Source organism: Strongylocentrotus purpuratus, unplaced genomic scaffold, assembly GCF_000002235.5.
Source record: "Strongylocentrotus purpuratus isolate Spur 01 unplaced genomic scaffold, Spur_5.0 spur5_contig_845, whole genome shotgun sequence".
NCBI classification, from domain to species: Eukaryota; Metazoa; Echinodermata; class Echinoidea; order Camarodonta; family Strongylocentrotidae; genus Strongylocentrotus; species Strongylocentrotus purpuratus.
Genome location: NW_022145552.1, coordinates 834,211 through 852,700, shown reverse-complemented (window position 1 = coordinate 852,700; position 18,490 = coordinate 834,211). Strand labels below are relative to the sequence as shown.

Sequence of the window (18,490 nt, the reverse complement as noted above, 5' to 3'; positions counted from 1 at the left end):
ATCCTCCTTTTTGTCATTATATCAACCCGCCCTTCTCTTTATCCATTTTTCTTTACACTCAGTGACCCTCTTTCTCTAAGTCAATCCTCTTATTTGTCATTATCTACTAACCCTTCTCTTTATCCATTTCTCTTTACAACCTCACACACTCTCTCTCTCTCTCCTTCTCTTTCTCCACACCGAGTCCTACCTATCATAAGGAATTAACTTTATGATTGACTGCATGTACATGTACCACTCAAGCAATGTTCCCTTTCGATATCTGGCATCAAACAAAGAGCAAAGTATTCATGAAGTACTCTTTGATTTCTCATTTTATTGAGAATAACATATCACTGCTATTCAAACGCAGTCTTTTCTCAAACGATAGGTTTCTTTGTAAGATGTATGGCACATCCATCTCCACAACGTCAAACCATCTTAAAAACATGTACATATATCTATATACAGCTGGATCTTTTATCAACTGACTCGATAAAAAAACAAATCCACATAATATTAGGAGCGCATTAGAATCATCACATTATAAGCTTGGGTGGAAGAATAAATTTCAATTTGGTTAATGACTGATGTGTGTGTATGACTTAAGATCTGAAAGATGTTACCAGCAAACTACTACTTGATTGAATGCACCTCACAAATATCAAATACATTATCTTGCAGACCACCACAATGGGAAAATTTAAATTGTCTTCCAGAATAGGGAATTAGACTAGATTTAGAACCCCCGAAATGGGAGCACTGAAATAAGCCTTAGAAATTTTACCTAAATAACCCTAAATGTTGACTGAAATTGATATCTCTATTCTGTCATTCATCTCTCTAAATACACTGAAGAATATCTTTCCTTATCAAAACTCTTCTCCTGCGCAAAACCCCGACAATCTCTCCTCTTCCTGAGCTTAATGATGGTGGTTAATGTGATGAACATAATGGTGGGCTCCAAGATCTAAGGTCAAACAGCATTTTCCTGATGTCATACTGATGATGGCTCTGCTGTTTTTCCTTCTACATATCTAATTGGTGCTGTTTGAAGAAAAAAAAAGGAAAAAGAACATAAATTGTGGAAAATGAATATCAAAAGTGAATGTTTAGTTTACCCTGATAGTTAGACGCAGTTTCATAGAAGGATTATTAAATACCATTTTCATCTATCTGTTTGTATTTTTATTTGAAATCCAACCCCATGTTTTGGTTGCAATAAAAAAAAATAATAATAGGGAGAAAAAAAAGTTTAACAGAAGCCTTATTTGACAACTCTGAATTTAGCAAGGAAATCTGTAAATCTTGCCAGTAAACTCATCATTCTACAGAAACACTGCTGACAAACTGGAGAAGTCATCAATAACGGGTTTGTGGCAGCATTTGCCCAAGCGGTTCTCATACATATTTGAACATATTCTATGCAACGCATGGTTGGCTGGGTAGGAAATACTGAGCAGTACAGTACCTCCTGGATGTTCACCGCTTAATACCGTAATGCCCAGCACATTTTGACCAAATACAAAATAGAAACTGGGAAATACTCCAAAGACAACATTTTAAATAGTGAATTACCACAAAATAAACACATTACTGATCAAAAACCTATCTGAACAACAAGAGCAATGAAAAGGTAGTTTTATTCATGCTTATTGGGGTCGTTGCAACACGTTTTTCCTTTTACATGCAGTCCAAAGAGAATCCCTAGAATAATAAATGACAGAAGTATTTGAAATATTTGACTGTACAGGAGATCACATAGGATGAATTCTTACTTGGGTATTTGTTGGGTATTTTATCGGCATCGCTCTTCACTTTATCCCAGTATGAGTTGGGTGTGAGTAACCATGTCAGAGGCACTGTATGAAGCCATTATGAGAGAGAAAAGTAAAAAGGAGGATAATGTAATTTAATGCAGGCAACAACAAAAAAATTAACATAAAACTTTCATATAAATAACATAATAAAAACTGAAGGAGTGTTTAGAAGATCCTGACTAAAGTCAGTGTGAAACAAGGTAATACACAAAGCAAAGAGAGCATAAGAGAATAAAGATTTTTCCAAAGATTTATTTGAATAACAAGTACAAATAAAATACAAAAAAAAAAAATCAGCTTATTATAGACAAACATACCCTAATTAATTCTGATATTAAATACAATCATTGTAAAATATTGTACTCACAATGACACAAGCTTACATTAATTGATTTAATAATTTGATTGTAGCACATTGTTATTAAATTTATTAATTTATTAGACTCTACAGTTTCTTTAACTTAATTTGAAATCTAACCTCAAGTTTTTTGGCAATAAAGAAATAATAATAACAATAATACTCACATGTAGAGCCTAGAAGACAGGAAACAACAATAACAGGCTCCTTATCCCATGAAAACTTCAGGAAAGGGACGATACCTAGGGCAAGAAAACAAAATAAAAAACAATTTTAATAATGAATTGGAAATCTATTAATTCCTGTCAATGTATCATGTGGTGCTTAGAGTTATTCTGAAATCGTTGTAAACGTTTCTTGGTCACCGCTCCAGCCAGACTAAAAGTACATGAATCTCCAAAGTAACTTAAATTTTGATGCATTTTGACGAATAGTCTTAGTTAGTGTGTTTCAACATTTCGTGTCAATTTTCTTGATATTTTTGGAGTATTTTTCGAAAAAACAATGATATTAGTATACACTTTTTCTCAGGTTTCACTGCAAACTGCTACACAATACAAGTGCATACCGATGGTGGGTTGAGGACGTTCGCGCGGCTGTGTGAAGTTATGTACCGTAAATGAGGATCTGAGACATTACGGTAGATAACTTCACACAGGTGCGCGCCCGCCCGCAACCCACCATCGATATGCACTTGTATTGTGCAGCGGTTTGCCGTGAAACCTGAGAAAAAGTGTATACTAATATCATTGTTTTTCCGAAAAATACTCCAAAAATAACAAGAAAATTTATACGAAACAGGTAATAAACATAACAAATTTTAACTCATAATCTTTACTTGGACATTTAATGAATATATACTTCATTTTTGGTATGTTTTAGTAGGGTGTCACTATCTCCACGCCGGAGTTACGGGTCAAATTTTGGATACGTTTCTGAACCAGCGCCCAGAATCTGGCGCTTGAAACAATTCTCATTTTCGTCATACTTAAGGTACAACCTGGAAATTTATTCTGAGATGTTCGTTCATTTTTCTATTTTATGTGTTTGCAATGCAGTGTGTGCGTCAGTTATGTGTGAAGTGCGTCACCTGTTTAAAGCAGGACTTGTCAAAAATCTCTGTGGTGTGACGTAATATTACATATTGACTTTGCCGTTGAACTTAAGTCACGCTTAAGTTAAGTAGGCCCTCTCTCACTACAATTCAAAGCCACTCGAGCAGATCGGCCAAGGAGAGCACGTAAACTAACTGTACAGCGCTCAATGCGCAAAGATCTTAGTGAATAATTCACATTATGAATTGATGATGTTCATTCAGTTGCTAACTTCATGCACGCATGCTTGCACCCCGGCCTACTACTATACTGTCGTTATGCACTTGTATCGTGCAGTAATTTTGCCGTGAAACCAGTGAGAAAGTGTAGGAGTCTACCGTTTATACATATGTCTTCGTTTTTATTTTAGGAAAAATACTCCCAATTTCCAAAAAAGATAAGAAAATTGACACGAAACAGATAAGAAAGATAACGACTTTCAAATCATGACCATTATTTGAACAATTGTGGAGATTTAGATGATTTTTGGTATGTTTAATATAGTTGGGTATCTCCACACCGGAGTCACGGGTCCAATTGATCCAAGTGTTCACAGTTGTGAACAACTAAAATACAAGCGCCCAGAATCTAACTTGAGCTTACGACACTTAATATGGCATGACACGAACTCGAACACACGGGACTGGTATGAATAGAGGAGACGGCATCACAGGCAGTTTTCCAAGTCAAAATTAGAGGCCTGTAAGACTGTAACAAGATTAATTTTGCTTCAAATATTATAGTGACAAATAGGTTTACCACCAAAGATAACTCTTAAATAATTACATGCTTTATAAGTAGTAAAATAAGGGTAAAATTACCTTTTCTCCAGGCCTCTCGGGCTGGGGAGATTACTCGAGTAGCCATGTTCAGTCAACCGTGTGATGGTCAAATCCGCGCGATGGGGGCGCGCTAGCGTCGCCGTTTGAGCTTGCAGCTGGCGTATCAGGAAAAATATCCCCCAAGGAAAACCACCCCCACCCCCTGATCATAAAGGGGAAGTCCACCCTGATAATTAATTGATAAGTTGGTTTTAATCAAAGCATTTTTTTCGGGGGGAGGGGGGGGGGGGGGTAATTTTCCATGGGGTGATTATCCCGGGGGGGGGGGGGGGCATTGTCCTCGGAGGGGGGGGGGGGGGGGTTATCGTCCTGGGGGAGTTTATTGTACCTCTGATAATTGTCCAGGGGTTAATCGTCCTAAAAGCCATCAATCAAATGAATAGAGGAATACAAGTTACATGATAGGGCATTGCCTTCTTGTGTTTATTATAAAAGAAAAGTTTAGATTTGTTTTCTTCATGATTCTCAACACTTCTCATGCAGCGTGAAGGTTACTGACATCTAGAGAGTCATACATTTACCTAGTTAGAAAAAAATCTGGTGGAGGGTAGCTTTTTGTAGCCAGGTACCGTATATTGTTACCACTACAATTAGGCTATAAAAGCAGGGAGCCGGTTGACACACTGCCCTGAATTTCATAAGAACGAACTGTACACCTTTAAAAAAAAAAAAATACCCCTTCTTTGAATAAGTTATTTTCATGATTAGAATTGTGCCCATTTTATACTAAATCGTGTGCCACTTCAACTTCACTGATATAGGCTGACATTTATTTCCCTCAACTGCTATATTTGAGGCAACCTTCACCCCATCCTCAGGGGCGTCACTAGACTATTTTCAGTGGGGGAGGGGGTGTAGAGGCCACCGATTACCGACAAATATATTAATGCCAATGTTCCAATGTCTACAAATTTAACCCTATAAACCCGTGGCCAGGAGCTAAATTATTTTTTTGGTCTTGCTTTGGAGAAAGAAGACGATTCGTTCAACCGTTTCCGACTCTGAAGCCTAGTCTGAATTTAGACTCCCCCCCCCCACACCGTGCGAAGCGCGGAAGCTTTGACGTTTCGGAGAAAGGAGACGATTCGTTGTACTGTTTTTTACTCTTAATCCTGTTCTGAATTCAGTTCCCCCCCCCCCTTTCTGCCGCGAAGCGCGGAAGCTTTGACGCTTCATTAAATTATATGAGAAAGAAGACGAATCGTTGTACCCACTCTCAATCATTGTTTGAATTTTCATAAATGTTTCTTTGTCCTATAAAAAGTCACAGTTCGTAGGGGGAGAAAGAAAAGAAAGAAAAGGAGAAAAGGAAAAAAAGAAGATAAATAGAGAAAAGGGAAACAAAATAAACGGGGAATGAAAGAGAGGAGAGGGGGTAAGTGCCTGAAAGAAGAAGGTGGGAGAAATAGATAGAGGGGGGTGTTGGGTGGAGTCGCCACGTCGTTGGGAGCAAGATAAATACGCATAGATAATTATGTTGCTGTGTCGGGTCCGCTGTGTCGGTATTCTTGCTCGATCCTTGTGTACTAGATCTATATCAATGCAGAAGATTTAAAGGACACATGACATCGAAATACAAATGGATTCCTGTTGGTGTGCAGTCCTACATACATTCCATCATATTTTAATATGTAAACCTCTGAATTCGTTCCATAGATTTTTAAATATTTTTTGAAATATTTGTTTTTCAAACTTGCTAAGCTCCACCCCAAAAACCTCCAGATCTCATTCCCCTTGTGACATCATTTATCAGTCATCAATGAGCTAACTTGAGAAAGTGGTATGTATCTTTGCCGAAGTCGACCACCTGTTACAATACGTAATAAAATAGCGACATACGAGTTGCTATGTCAGACATGCATTCTTGTATTCAATCTTACATTTATTCTTGCATTTACTGTTTATATTGTATTTAATTTTTGTCTGTTTTTTGTTTGTTTTAGTTATTATCAAGTTGATTTTAATGAACATATAAATGAACATATTTGCTACATGCTGTAGCATCACCTTGTACATAATGTATGGAAGCATGCAATTCTATTATGAACGTGTGCTAAGCTGGGGGAAAATTGCATATCATTGTCTATTCTAGAATATTAGTTTAGTCTGATATGTGTTACTATTGTTTGTGGTATTGTAACAGGTGGTCAACTTTGGCAAAGTTACATGCCACTTTTTCAAGTTAGCTCATTGATGACTGACAGATGATGTCACAAGGGGACTGAGATTTGGAGGTTTTTGGGGTGGAGCTTAGCACATTTGAAAAACAAATATTTAAATGTATGAAACGAATTCAGAGGTTTACATATTAAAATATGATGGAATGTATGCAGGACTGCACACCAACAGGAATCCACTTGTATTTCGATGTCATGGGTCCTTTAAATCTTCTGCATTAATATAGATCTAGTACACAAGGATCGAGCAAGAACCCGACACAGCGGACCCGACACAGCAACATAATTATCTATGCGTATTTTTCTTGCTCCCAACGACGTGGCGACTCCACCCAACATCCCCCTCTCTCTCTTTCTCCCACCTTCTTCTCTCAGGCTCTTACCCCCTCTCCTCTCTTTCATTCCCCGTTTTTTTTTTTGCCCTTTTCTCTATTTATCTTCTTTTTTTCCTTTTCTCCTTTTCTTTCTTTTCTTTCTTTTCCTTTCTTTCCTTTCCTTCCTCTTTTTCTTTTTTTCTCTTGCTCTCTTCCCTTCTCTTTCCTTTCTCTCCTTTTTTTCCTTCTCTTTTTTTACTTTTCTTTCCCATTCCCTCTCATTTCCCGGCCCTCCCCTTTTCTCTTTTTCCCCGACAGCAGCGCAATTTTACCGACAATATCCTGACAGGTGAGGGGGACCCCCCCCCCCCTTTATCGACGCCCATACATTCTGTAATGCCCATATACCCTTTGAACTTCACAGGCGCACTTGTAATAAATTGCCCCTTTTTTTTAAACTTTAAAACTTTATGTGACTGCAAAACACAACCAGATTATGTTAAACTCATTATTACACAAAGGTGTCATTAACAGTTTTTCTTGTAGCCTTTGCGGCATGCACGGTGCCCCTGAAGCATTAACTGAGAGAAAATTCCCCCAAATCGTATTCAATTGCCTCCGCTCGCTTGCATCAAAAACTTCTTTCATTAAAATGTTAATGAAATTGAGCTTCAAGCACCGCCAAGACTGCTTATTTTCTTAAAATCTAATGATTCAGATCGGTTGCAATGCGACCTCTGTTACTGAAATCTTAGATAATTTGCTCGCTCTTTCCCACACTAATCTTTATACAGAGTAATGAAACGGAAACAGTGAGAGTAAAACGTTGAAGATATTCCTTGATATATATTTTTTAGAATGTACGGACTTTACCTATGTCTAAAAATTGATTTTTTTTTCTCGCATTTTCGCAAAATCGCCCTTTTGTGTTGGTTCCCTCCCCGCCCCCCCCCCACTCAGTGTTATTTAGGGTACGCATATGCTCGTACCCTCTTTTTGAAAGCACCCCCTATCTGAGGACTGCCAACATTTCCGAACCCCCCTTTCGCGGGCTTTTCGCGGGCTTTTTTTTGCATCATGGAGACCCCCTAAATCAGAAAAAATGCTCAATGTACCCCCCTAAATTCGGAATAATTTCTCAGGAGTCCAAAGAGATGAGAGAAAAAAAAGAAAAACACCCCCTTTTTAAAGAAATCTCCGGGTGAAAAGTCAAATACACCCCTTTTCTTACAATTCTCGGGCCGGACTTTGTCGCACGAAATTATACCCCTTTACCGGACATTTTGGCAACACGCATGCGGTCATTCCGACCTCTGAGTGGGGGGCCGGGGTTCCCTCCAGTCCACTTTGAAGAATATAGTCCCTGTCACTGGCGTACTGGTTGGGGGGGGGGGCTTGGGGGGGCGCCAGCCCCCCCCCCCCCAAATAAAATTGAACCATGACTTTTTTTCAATTCCTTGATGTATAAATGTTCGTGATATCTCACTATTTTCAACAAAATGCGCGTTTCTCCATTTCTGTTGCAAACTGACACATTCCAAATAGCCAAGAAGAGCATATGTTTTTTTATAGTCATTAAGGGGCCGTGGCCACTAACAGTAACACTAGTAAAAAAATCATTTCCAGAAGCAACTGTGACAAGCACTGCCGGGCGTTCCATACTTACATCATGTAACACTGCACATGTACCGTTGAGGGGCCCAGTTGGGAAATTGAATTCAGACAAGATTAAGAGTAGAGAACGGTAGAACGAATCGTCTTCTTTCTCTTATAATTAAATGAAGTGTCAAAGCTTCCGCGCTTCGCTCGGGAGGGGGAAAACTAAATTTAGACAAGAACACGACACAACGAATCGTCTTCTTTCTCTAAGAATTAAATGAAACTTGAAAGCTTCCGCACTTTGCGCGTGATGGGCGAAAACGAATTCAGACAAGGATTAAGAGTAATAATTTATTGAAACGTAAAAGCTTCCGCGCTTCGCGCGAGATTGGCGAAAAAAGATTTCAGACAAGGATTAAGAGTAATAATTTAATGAAACGTCAAAGCTTCCTCGCTTCGCGCGAGATGGGCGAAAATGAATTCAGACAAGGATTAAGAGTAATAATTTTTTAAACGTCAAATCTTCCGCGCTTCGCACGGGAGGGAGGAGGGGGGGGGGGGTGAAACTGGATCCAGACAAGGATCAAGAGGCGGGACTGGTACAATGAATCATCTTCTTTCTCTAATAATTAAATGAAACGTCATAGCTTTCGCGCTTTGCGCGGGAGAGGGAGAAACAAGAATTAAGAGTCGAGAACGGTACAACGGATCGTCTTCTTTCTCTAATAATTTACTGAAGTGTCAAAGCTTCCGCGCTTCGCGCGGGAGGGGGGGGGGGGGGGGAAACTAAATTTAGACAAGAACACGATACAACGAATCGTCTTCTTTCTCTAATAATTTCATGAAACGTGAAAGCTTCCGCACTTTGCGCGTAATGGGCGAAAATGAATTCAGACAAGGATTAAGAGTAATAATTTATTGAAACGTCAAAGCTTCCTCGCTTCGCGCGAGATGGGCGAAAAAGAATTCAGACAAGGATTAAGAGTAATAATTTAATGAATCGTCAAAGCTTACGCGCTTCGCGCGGAATGGGCGAAAATGAATTCAGACAAGGATTAAGAGTAATAATTTATTGAAACGTCAAAGCTTCCTCGCTTCGCGCGAGATGGGCGAAAAAGAATTCAGACAAGGATTAAGAGTAATAATTTTTGAAGCGTCAAATCTTCCGCGCTTCGCGCATGAGGGAGGGGGGGGGGGGGACTGGATCCAGACAAGGATCAAGAGGCGGGACTGGTACAATGAATCATCTTCTTTCTCTAATAATTAAATGAAACGTCATAGCTTCCGCGCTTTGCGCGGGAAAGGGCGAAACAAGAATGAAGAGTCGAGAACGGTACAACGGATCGTCTTCTTTCTCTAATAATTTAATAACGTGTGATAGCTTCCGCTCTTCGCGCGGGAGGGGCGAAAATGAATTCAGACAAGGATTAAGAGTAATAATTTAATGAATCGTCAAAGCTTACGCGCTTCGCGCGGAATGGGCGAAAATGAATTCAGACAAGGATTAAGAGTAATAATTTATTGAAACGTCAAAGCTTCCTCGCTTCGCGCGAGATGGGCGAAAAAGAATTCAGACAAGGATTAAGAGTAATAATTTTTGAAGCGTCAAATCTTCCGCGCTTCGCGCATGAGGGAGGGGGGGGGGGGGGGGGGACTGGATCCAGACAAGGATCAAGAGGCGGGACTGGTACAATGAATCATCTTCTTTCTCTAATAATTAAATGAAACGTCATAGCTTCCGCTCTTCGCGCGGGAGGGGCGAAAATGAATTCAGACAAGGATTAAGAGTAATAATTTTTTAAAACATAAAATCTTCCGCGCTTCGCGGGAGGGAGGGGGGGGGGGACTGGATCCAGAAGAGGATTAAGAGTCGAGACCGGTACAATGAAGCGTCTTCTTTCTCTAATAATTAAATGAAGTGTCAAAGTTTTCGCGCTTCGCGCGGGAGGGTGGGGGGGGGGGGGGGGGGGGACTGAAAAATAACTTAGTTCCTGGCCCCAGATTTATAGGGTTAAATTTGTAGACATTTGGACATTGGCATTAATATATTTGTCGGTAATTGTGCTCGTTTTGTCGGTAATCGGTGGCCTCTACACCCTCCCCACCTCCCTCCCCCCACTGAAAAAGATCTAGCGACGCCCCTGATAACGACACAGTTTATACACTCGATATAATTTTTGCAAGTACTACTGATGAAGTACCGGGCATATACAACGTCTCACGACTTGACAGATCACTTTTCTCTAACTTCTAACCAATCAGAAGGCCTCGTTTTTTTCCAGGAAGTGCCGGTGGACATTAATGCGCCAAATGTAGTTCTCAAATTGCAAAAGATCCCTACTCTTGGAAGGGGTAGGAGAAAGCAATTTTACGTCATATTACTCCAGGAAGTGCCTGAAAATGCGTCTAATTTGGTTCTAAAATTGCAAATGCTTCTTACTCTGGGTCTTACTCCAGACCCAACCCCGCTTGGTCGCTCCGCTCCCTCGCCGCTAAAGCCTCGTTCTGTCACTTCATCGTTTTACATATATTTAACCCCATGCAATTTTGTGCCCCCCCCCCGGTAAGAAATTCCTGGATCCGCCCTGATGCCCATACCCCTTGAGCTTTGGGGGCTCCGCCCCTAGACCCCACTTTGCGAAACGTTCAGCGGGGCCTGCATGTTAGAGTGGGGGTGATGCGGATATTTTTTTTTTGTCAGCCCCCCCAAACGTTTTTGCTCATTACGCCACTGATCTGTCCTTGTATTATTTAATTTTTTGTTTACTCATTTTGTTCAGACCGAACGCCACGTTATTTACCACCAAATTATTTTAGCGGAGAGGTCAGTGAGATTTTGCGTCAGTACAATGCAAGTACCGTAATAGAACTGTACAGATCAACACTGTTCAAGCCGCGCCGGTGCTGTTTTTAGTGCAAGTTGTGTGTCATTTTTCTATCTAGCACATCTTTCAAATTACGTATTAATTTGGAAGCACAGGCCACTATTCTCACCGAATAAGACCATCTTCGATCAATTTTACGCCGATTTAGCCCTTTTGGAAATACGTAAGGATTAACTATGGATGACGAGGACATTCCAAAATTTTCTTCACAGACTGAGGAGTTGGAATACTGGAAAAATAAGGCACAAGAATTGAAAACAAGGTAATTTTGTAGTGCGACAGAATAAGATTTGCGAGGCAGTGCCTTACTACGGGTGACAGTATGTTGATCGCGTCGCCGCAAGACAGGCGGCGCAAGGCGTAGCTCGTAGCGGGTCCCCGTTTTGTACATGCATTACATGTACACACCCGGCGTTTGCCGGTGCAGCTGCAGCATGCAGTGCGGTGATGTTGCGCTTGCTTTCCATTCCAGTTCAAATTTCACTAAAATGATTTCTGAATCTGATAAATGATAACATAGCAAAAAACGAACAAATCTCAGGGAATTTAAACTTCAAGTTCAATGATAAGAAAAGCAAAATGATGTTCTGACTCAGGACTCTGACTTGTTCACTCTTTTATTTGACAAGGCCAGGTAAAACTAAAAGTAGACTCTAGATCTAGTCTAGACCCTACTAAGACTAGAGTAAAGAACTAAAACTAGATTTAGATCTAGAACCTAAGACTAAAAACTCTAAAGTTTGATTAAATTTAAGTAGTCTACTAAGCTGTCTTAAATTCCAAAATTAAAGCGTAAGACATACATGTAGCGCCCTAAAAGTAGAACTTAAAGTAAAACAATAAGACCAAAAAAGGCACCAACTATTGACTGTAAAAAGTATTTGTATTGTCGGCATTGGCATTGTTTTTAATTAAATTTGTTAATTGTATGAGTGCGAAAAGCAGGAAAATGAGAGAAACAGAAATCAGAATGCTAAAATATCGGTTTAAAATAAATCAATGAAAAGGAAATTTTGTTTTACTTTTTAGATGTGTCGATATGAAATCTGACCCTAGAGTCTAGAGTAGATTTCATCTTTGTCGATAGACCTGTAATTTGGTCAGTGGATTGTCACTTGATCACAGACAACTTTCAGATTTTTTGTGTACAAAAAGTAAACAAATATATTTGTTTTTTGAATTCTCCAAAAAGTAAGCGCCTTCTCCCTAGCTCCCTTTACATACATTGTAGATTGATAATTGATCACAAGTCTTAAAAATTCATAACTGTATTATTGATTGATTTCATTCAAACTTTCTCTACTTTTTTCTGCTTTCTTTTAGTCTTTTTTCTTAAAGCAATCTGCTATTATGGTTGGATTTTCCTTTAAAAAATAGACATTATTTCTGACTCTGTAAACTGCTGAATAAACATGTGTGATGTGAATGCTACTGTACACTCAGTAACATTATCAATATTGCCCTTGGCATCGTTTTTTTAAAAATACAGTCAAACCTGTCTATTAAGGTCACCAAGGGCCACTGTAGACAGGTGACCTTTCTATGTATATGCATGTACATGTACATGTATGATGTCAAATTGATGGTGATTATAATAAACATTAAGTGGTAAGACTGAATAACAGCCCCTACTTAATCTTAATTCAAACCAAACTGAAAGTGCAATTTGAAGTGAAATGACACATTTGATCATTTGATGTACACCGTAAATGAAAGTGTGACTACAACTGTATACATGTACATGTACATGTACAGTGTATGTGCAGAACTCCCAATACTAATGGCAATATTTGGTATAATGTACATGTACATGTACTTTACATGTGACACCAATTGACTAAATACCCATTAAGGCTGGAGTTATTTAGAAACATAATACCAAAAAAAGAAAAACAAAATTAAAAAGAAGTCCAAGACCTCTTCTTGAGGCTGATATACAGTGTACATGTAATTCAATGTTTTCATTTTTTTTTAGATCAAGGTATTGAATATTTTGTATACAGGTATCATTTTTTATTTTAATTCAGAACATACGTGTACCTACATGTGTATCATTGTGCATTTGAAGAAATGGTTGTCGTTATTGATTTTGTTCTTTGATGAACTGAGAAGTGGACTGCAGCTGCCAGTACATGTACACAGTCTCACATACTGATCTCACTTAAATGTACCTGAGGTTTCAAACGGGCTATACAGCATATCCTGAGCTCACTATTGCATGCAGCCATGCACATGTACAAAGTCTTGACCTTGTACATTCATGAGCAATAAGTGAGAGAGAAAAGGTGATAATATTTTTCAATACGTAATGTATATAACTTTTAAGTACTCTAACACATAACTGTACTGTATTTAAATAGTTTTGCAACATTAGAAATTGCAAGCGCTTGAAACGAAAGCAAGCCTAGAAAGGCTAAAATCCACCACAACCCAATAAAATCTTTCAATCATGTCTCAGGTCATTTTTACTTAATACCGCCAAACCTGTCTGAGGCTGCCAATGTGGTGCTCTAGCATTGTAAAGAATTAATTACTTCCAGGTACAGCATACACATTTTACATTTATCTCACCTGGGTCGAGTGTGGCAAAAGTGTAAATTAATGTCTTGCCATATATGTGGCTTACTGTACATTGTACATTGTGGCTTACACCCAGTAAATAAGATCGATTGATCGATCTGTATTGATAAACAAGTCAGAAAAAATCTTGGAACCAGCGGGACTTTAACCAAGATTTTTCTGACTTGTTTTTCAATACAGATCGATCAATCGATCTTATTTACTGGGTGTAAGCCATGTATGTTTAAATAATTGAAATTTCTCCCAGGAGGCATTACATTTATAAAAAGTTATTGTCCATGGCGGACTAATGAATATAAAGTCAGAATGAATCAGGAGAGCTTGGGTATTTGTTTCTAGTTCATCTTGACTGTACTATGGACCAGTGATGGCCTGGTGGTAGAGTCGCTGCCCGGCAATCAGTAGATGGCAGGTTCAAATCCCGCTGGTTGCAAGATTTTTTCTGACTTGTTTTTCATTACAGATCGATCAATCGATCTTATTTACTGGGTGTAAGCCACAAATATACTTTGAATACTTGAAATTTCTCCAAGGAAGCATTACATTTATAAAAAATAAGCATATTTTTATCAACACTACAGTAGACACAGCATTTATAATACTAGTGTACCACACAATTAATTGATCTACAATGTAATGTAGGAAACATGACTCTTTGATTGCAGATCTATGCATCCAGTATTTCCACCAAGCAAGAACTGAATCCCCTCTCCTTTTCCATTTGAATTGATGAATTTTGAAAAGAAAAACAGAAATTACATACATGTACATGTATTGTACCTGAATACATTGTGAACTGTTACATGTTTGTAAATGATATTGTATTCTGCTACATGTATGTACATGTAGTTAAATCTGAATGCCTTCAAAGTAAATTCTACATCTCTATCAGTCATCTAGACTCTGAATTGTAAATGCATTTACATTATAAGCTTTGAAATATCATTTCTATGAAGATGATTAGATGATACATCATGTTGTATTGTATAGTAAATTGAATGGTGTTTTAATGTGTGCATGCTTCCAAAGCAGCCAGTAGGATTCCGGTGGCTGCCAACTTCCACGTCATCGATTGAGATACCAGTTCCTGTTCTCTACCCAGTAATCATCACAGATTCCATGAATGCCATTCTAGAGCCCTCTTCCATCAGTAGGCTGTGATATTTACATTCAAGTTGTCCTCACTATACCGGCTTTTTGCTCTGATATAATTACTGATGATAGGATAGAAAACTAGACATGTCCATCGACACCATGCTTATTATCTAACAGAGAGAGAGAGAGAGGGAGAGATACAAGGGGGGGGGGGGGTGAAGAGGGTGAAGAGGGAGAGAGGAAGATATGGATATAGGGAGATGGGGAGTGGTACATGTACATTGTAGATGGATGAAGGGAAAGATGGAGAGGGTTGGGATGAGAATGGGAGAGAATTGTGGACACAGAGCGATCTTGAAAAAGGGCTAATTGATTAATTTAAATTAGATCTACATTACATGTACAGGTACACTGTACATGTAGACTTGTGAGTACCCAGTGTATTTACAATTGTACATGTGCATGTGTACATGTGCAGTACAGTACATGTATGTCCTTGTCTGGATGGTTGTTGCATATTACATGAAAGCAAAGATGGAGAATTTAAGGCCATCCGTATCCTCTTAATCTTTTTAAATACTTTTCTGTCTCTTTTTCATAGAATTGATTGTAGATGACTGAATAATCCCCAAATGTACATGAGATAATGACTACATTGTAATGTACATGTACATGTACATGTACGTACATGTAATTGTATTATTGTACCAGACTACCAGTGTTGAGGTGCGAATGTATTTATCAGACAAATAAACATTACTACATTTAGTGTACATGTACACTGTAGATATCAGGCATTCTTGTCAATCATACTGGTTCCTGATTATAGTGTACCTGTACACAAAATGTACATGTACATGTAGATCTATTATGACTTACATCTGTATACCGGTAGTACAATACCGGTATTACATGTACATGTACCTGTACACGTACACCTCTACATGTACATCATGTATGTCTGCATCAATTGATGTGTAGCCAATCGTGTTTCAATATTAGCTTTAGGTTCGGCTCCATTCATCATAACTTTTTTGTGAAAATGTCAAAATGTGTTTGGCTTTGCAAATACTATCCTGTCACTCAAAGCTCATGCCCAGTCTCGACAGATGCTTATATTGAGATAAATACTGTTGGGAGTGTACATTGTCTATGGCAAATACATTGTACATGTACATGTAAAACTAAATCATGGATCTAATTCCTTATGCACTGTCTTTGATGATTGTTGACATTTTTAAACTGACAGCTTTGAATACTGCTGTTACTATGTTAGAATATTAGAAAATACCCATGTACATGTAGTGTGCATCACAAAAACATCTTATACATGTACATGTACATGTACTAGGATTATAGGATACTGTAGGCATTATGAAGTGACATTACCAAAATGTACATGTAGTTACACTACAACTGTACAGTATGTTGTGCATCATGGATAAAGAGAAACTTGTAATCTTTTATTTATTTTTTTTTTAATATTAAAATGTAATTCACACTTTAGAAGATGAGTCTGAAGTGGAAATAAACTTCTATGTTATCATTGCTTAATGATTTTTTTCTCTTTCTTGTTTTCAATGTTTTAGTCTGAGTGAGACCAAGGAGGAGCTAGAGGAATATCAGATCAGTAGTCAGGAGTTAGAAGCAGAGCTGGAAACACAACTAGAACAGTCAGAGTCTAAGGTCAAAGATCTCGCATCTACTAAAGAAAGATTATCAACAGAATGTGATAATTTAAAGGTAAGATATAAAATTATGTGGAATTTGTAATACAGGTACAGGGTAGCACTTTGACTGCATGTCTTGTGTGTGATGATACAAGCATGTAGTACATGTACATCTACTTTTTATTGTTTGGGATGCAAATTACTCAGATTCAGAAACACTAAATAATCTATAAATTTCTTGGAGTAGGATGTTGTTTTCTTCAGATCTCAGTGATTTCACTTTCGATGCATATGGATCCAGAATTTTGTCAACATTTGTTTATTATGATCGTCTAAAGTTTTATCACAAATTTTGTCTATTTGCATAAAATTGAAGGAAGCGAAAGTACTTGTATTGGAGGAAAACTGGATATGAAGGAGCCCCTTGAGAAGAGCAAACCTATTTTTTACCCCAGTCTCATTACGTCGTCATTATCATGTGATATAATTGCTTTCTGTGTTAAATACAAAACTCAAACTTTTTTATCATGCAGGAGAAACTGGAGATGTCCCAGGATAACTACTTACGGCAAATCAACGAGCTGCAGGATGAACTAGCACAAATTAAGGCCATCCGGGAGGAACTTCAAAAATACATCAGGGAACTCGAGCAGACAAACGATGATTTAGAAAGAGCCAAAAGGTGAGTGCCTTTTTGTTTCCCCCCTCCTCCCCCCTCCTCCCCTCTCTCCAGGATGCTAATGGCCTGTTCAGACTAGGGGAATTTATACAAACTTTGGATAAAGAAACGTTCCTTTAATAAAGAATCATCATAGTTAATGTAGCAGCAGGGGTGTACCGGTACATTTATGAAGAGGGATATTGTACCCCAAAACACCATCATTACAAGGAAACTAGTTTAGAAGAGGTTACATGTAGATGACATGTACAGGTCAGGTACAGTACAGTACATGTAGTTCACGTGACAGCGTGCTTTAATACAAGAAGCCACCCAGTTTTAAAAAGTTTAAACAGCTATAATTGTTGTACATACATGTATGTACGATGCAGCGTTCAGACAAGAGAGTGAGTGACCCTGATTCTTTTTCGAATTTTTGTTCGAAAATGATGCTCAACCATCTGTTTCATGATACAACAATGTTTCTTTAATATGCAATGTTTTATTATTCAACGTTCAGACTGGTAAAAATTAATCAGTTTTCGTACATGTAAAGCCTTACAATAAGTTTTGGTTAGTCTGAATGGGGGGGGGGGGGGGAGAGAGGAAGTGAGCAGCTTTGCCAGAAATTCCACATATCGATCATGAGGTGTATTTTCATTACCCAAAGAGTAAAAGTAACACTGACGCCACTGATCTGGGTATATTAACCCAATTAATAGGCCACTAATTTACCCAGCTTTACAGTAAAGAGTAATGACGTGGCATCAGGCTAATGAAAACAGGACTGGTTTCCTTGGTTGGGAAGTGCTTATCAATTTCAGTCTTATTTTTTGAAGCTCAAGATTCCAAATGCTATGGTGAGGACAGTGTACCTCCTGTGCTGGGACTTATGAGTAGAAAGATGACTGTTCCATGGAAGAAGATAGCAAAGGCATTAGGGTTATAAATCTTTCCTGTTGTCGTACATTAGCCTTATCTGTTTACAGTAATATTTTGAATATCTGCTGAGATCCAGAAAGGTGTTACCCATACTATAACATGGAGGTAACACCCTTCTGGCTGTCAATGGGTGATATCATATTTATATACGTATCTCTGCGCTATCTCCATTATTAACAACAGTGTTTATTCATTAGGGTAACTCCCAGAGCAGCTGTTTTGTGTAGGCTGTCAGTATACAGATATGAACAGGACAAGATCTTGATGTCATCTGTGCCAATAATAAACCAAGTATCGCCCCTGTGACATGCTTTCGACAGCTTGTTCAGCTGTGAAATAAATAAATCAAATTTCCTGGGGGAAGGGGTATGACAAGAATGTGCCCTCAAGTTCAGTGCTCCTTCACTGTCCCAGTTTTTTAGCTTTTAACCCATCACCTTCCAATGGCTTCCATGATAAAATTCAAGCTCATATGGT

The 18,490-nt window shown here is 38.5% G+C and overlaps 2 protein-coding genes across 2 annotated transcripts in view; one reads left to right on the top strand and one right to left on the bottom strand.

Moving 5' to 3' along the window:
• Positions 1–296: 296 nt before the first annotated feature.
• LOC115926617 (NADH dehydrogenase [ubiquinone] 1 alpha subcomplex subunit 3-like) lies at positions 297–4,168 on the bottom strand. Its single transcript, XM_030991493.1, has 4 exons — positions 4,073–4,168; positions 2,325–2,399; positions 1,758–1,841; positions 297–1,026 (listed from the first exon to the last, which is right to left on the bottom strand). The coding sequence occupies exons 1-4, from the start codon at positions 4,116–4,118 to the stop codon at positions 977–979; spliced, it is 255 nt and encodes an 84-aa protein (XP_030847353.1). The 5' UTR covers positions 4,119–4,168; the 3' UTR covers positions 297–976.
• A 6,954-nt stretch (positions 4,169–11,122) lies between these two features.
• LOC590751 (nuclear distribution protein nudE-like 1-A) overlaps positions 11,123–18,490 on the top strand; it is a 38,703-nt gene continuing 31,335 nt past the window's right edge. The window contains exons 1-3 of the mRNA XM_030991487.1: positions 11,123–11,330; positions 16,333–16,486; positions 16,947–17,095. Of these exons, the coding sequence (XP_030847347.1) occupies positions 11,245–11,330; positions 16,333–16,486; positions 16,947–17,095 (389 nt within the window). The 5' untranslated portion in view covers positions 11,123–11,244. The remainder of the gene's footprint in view (positions 11,331–16,332; positions 16,487–16,946; positions 17,096–18,490) is intronic.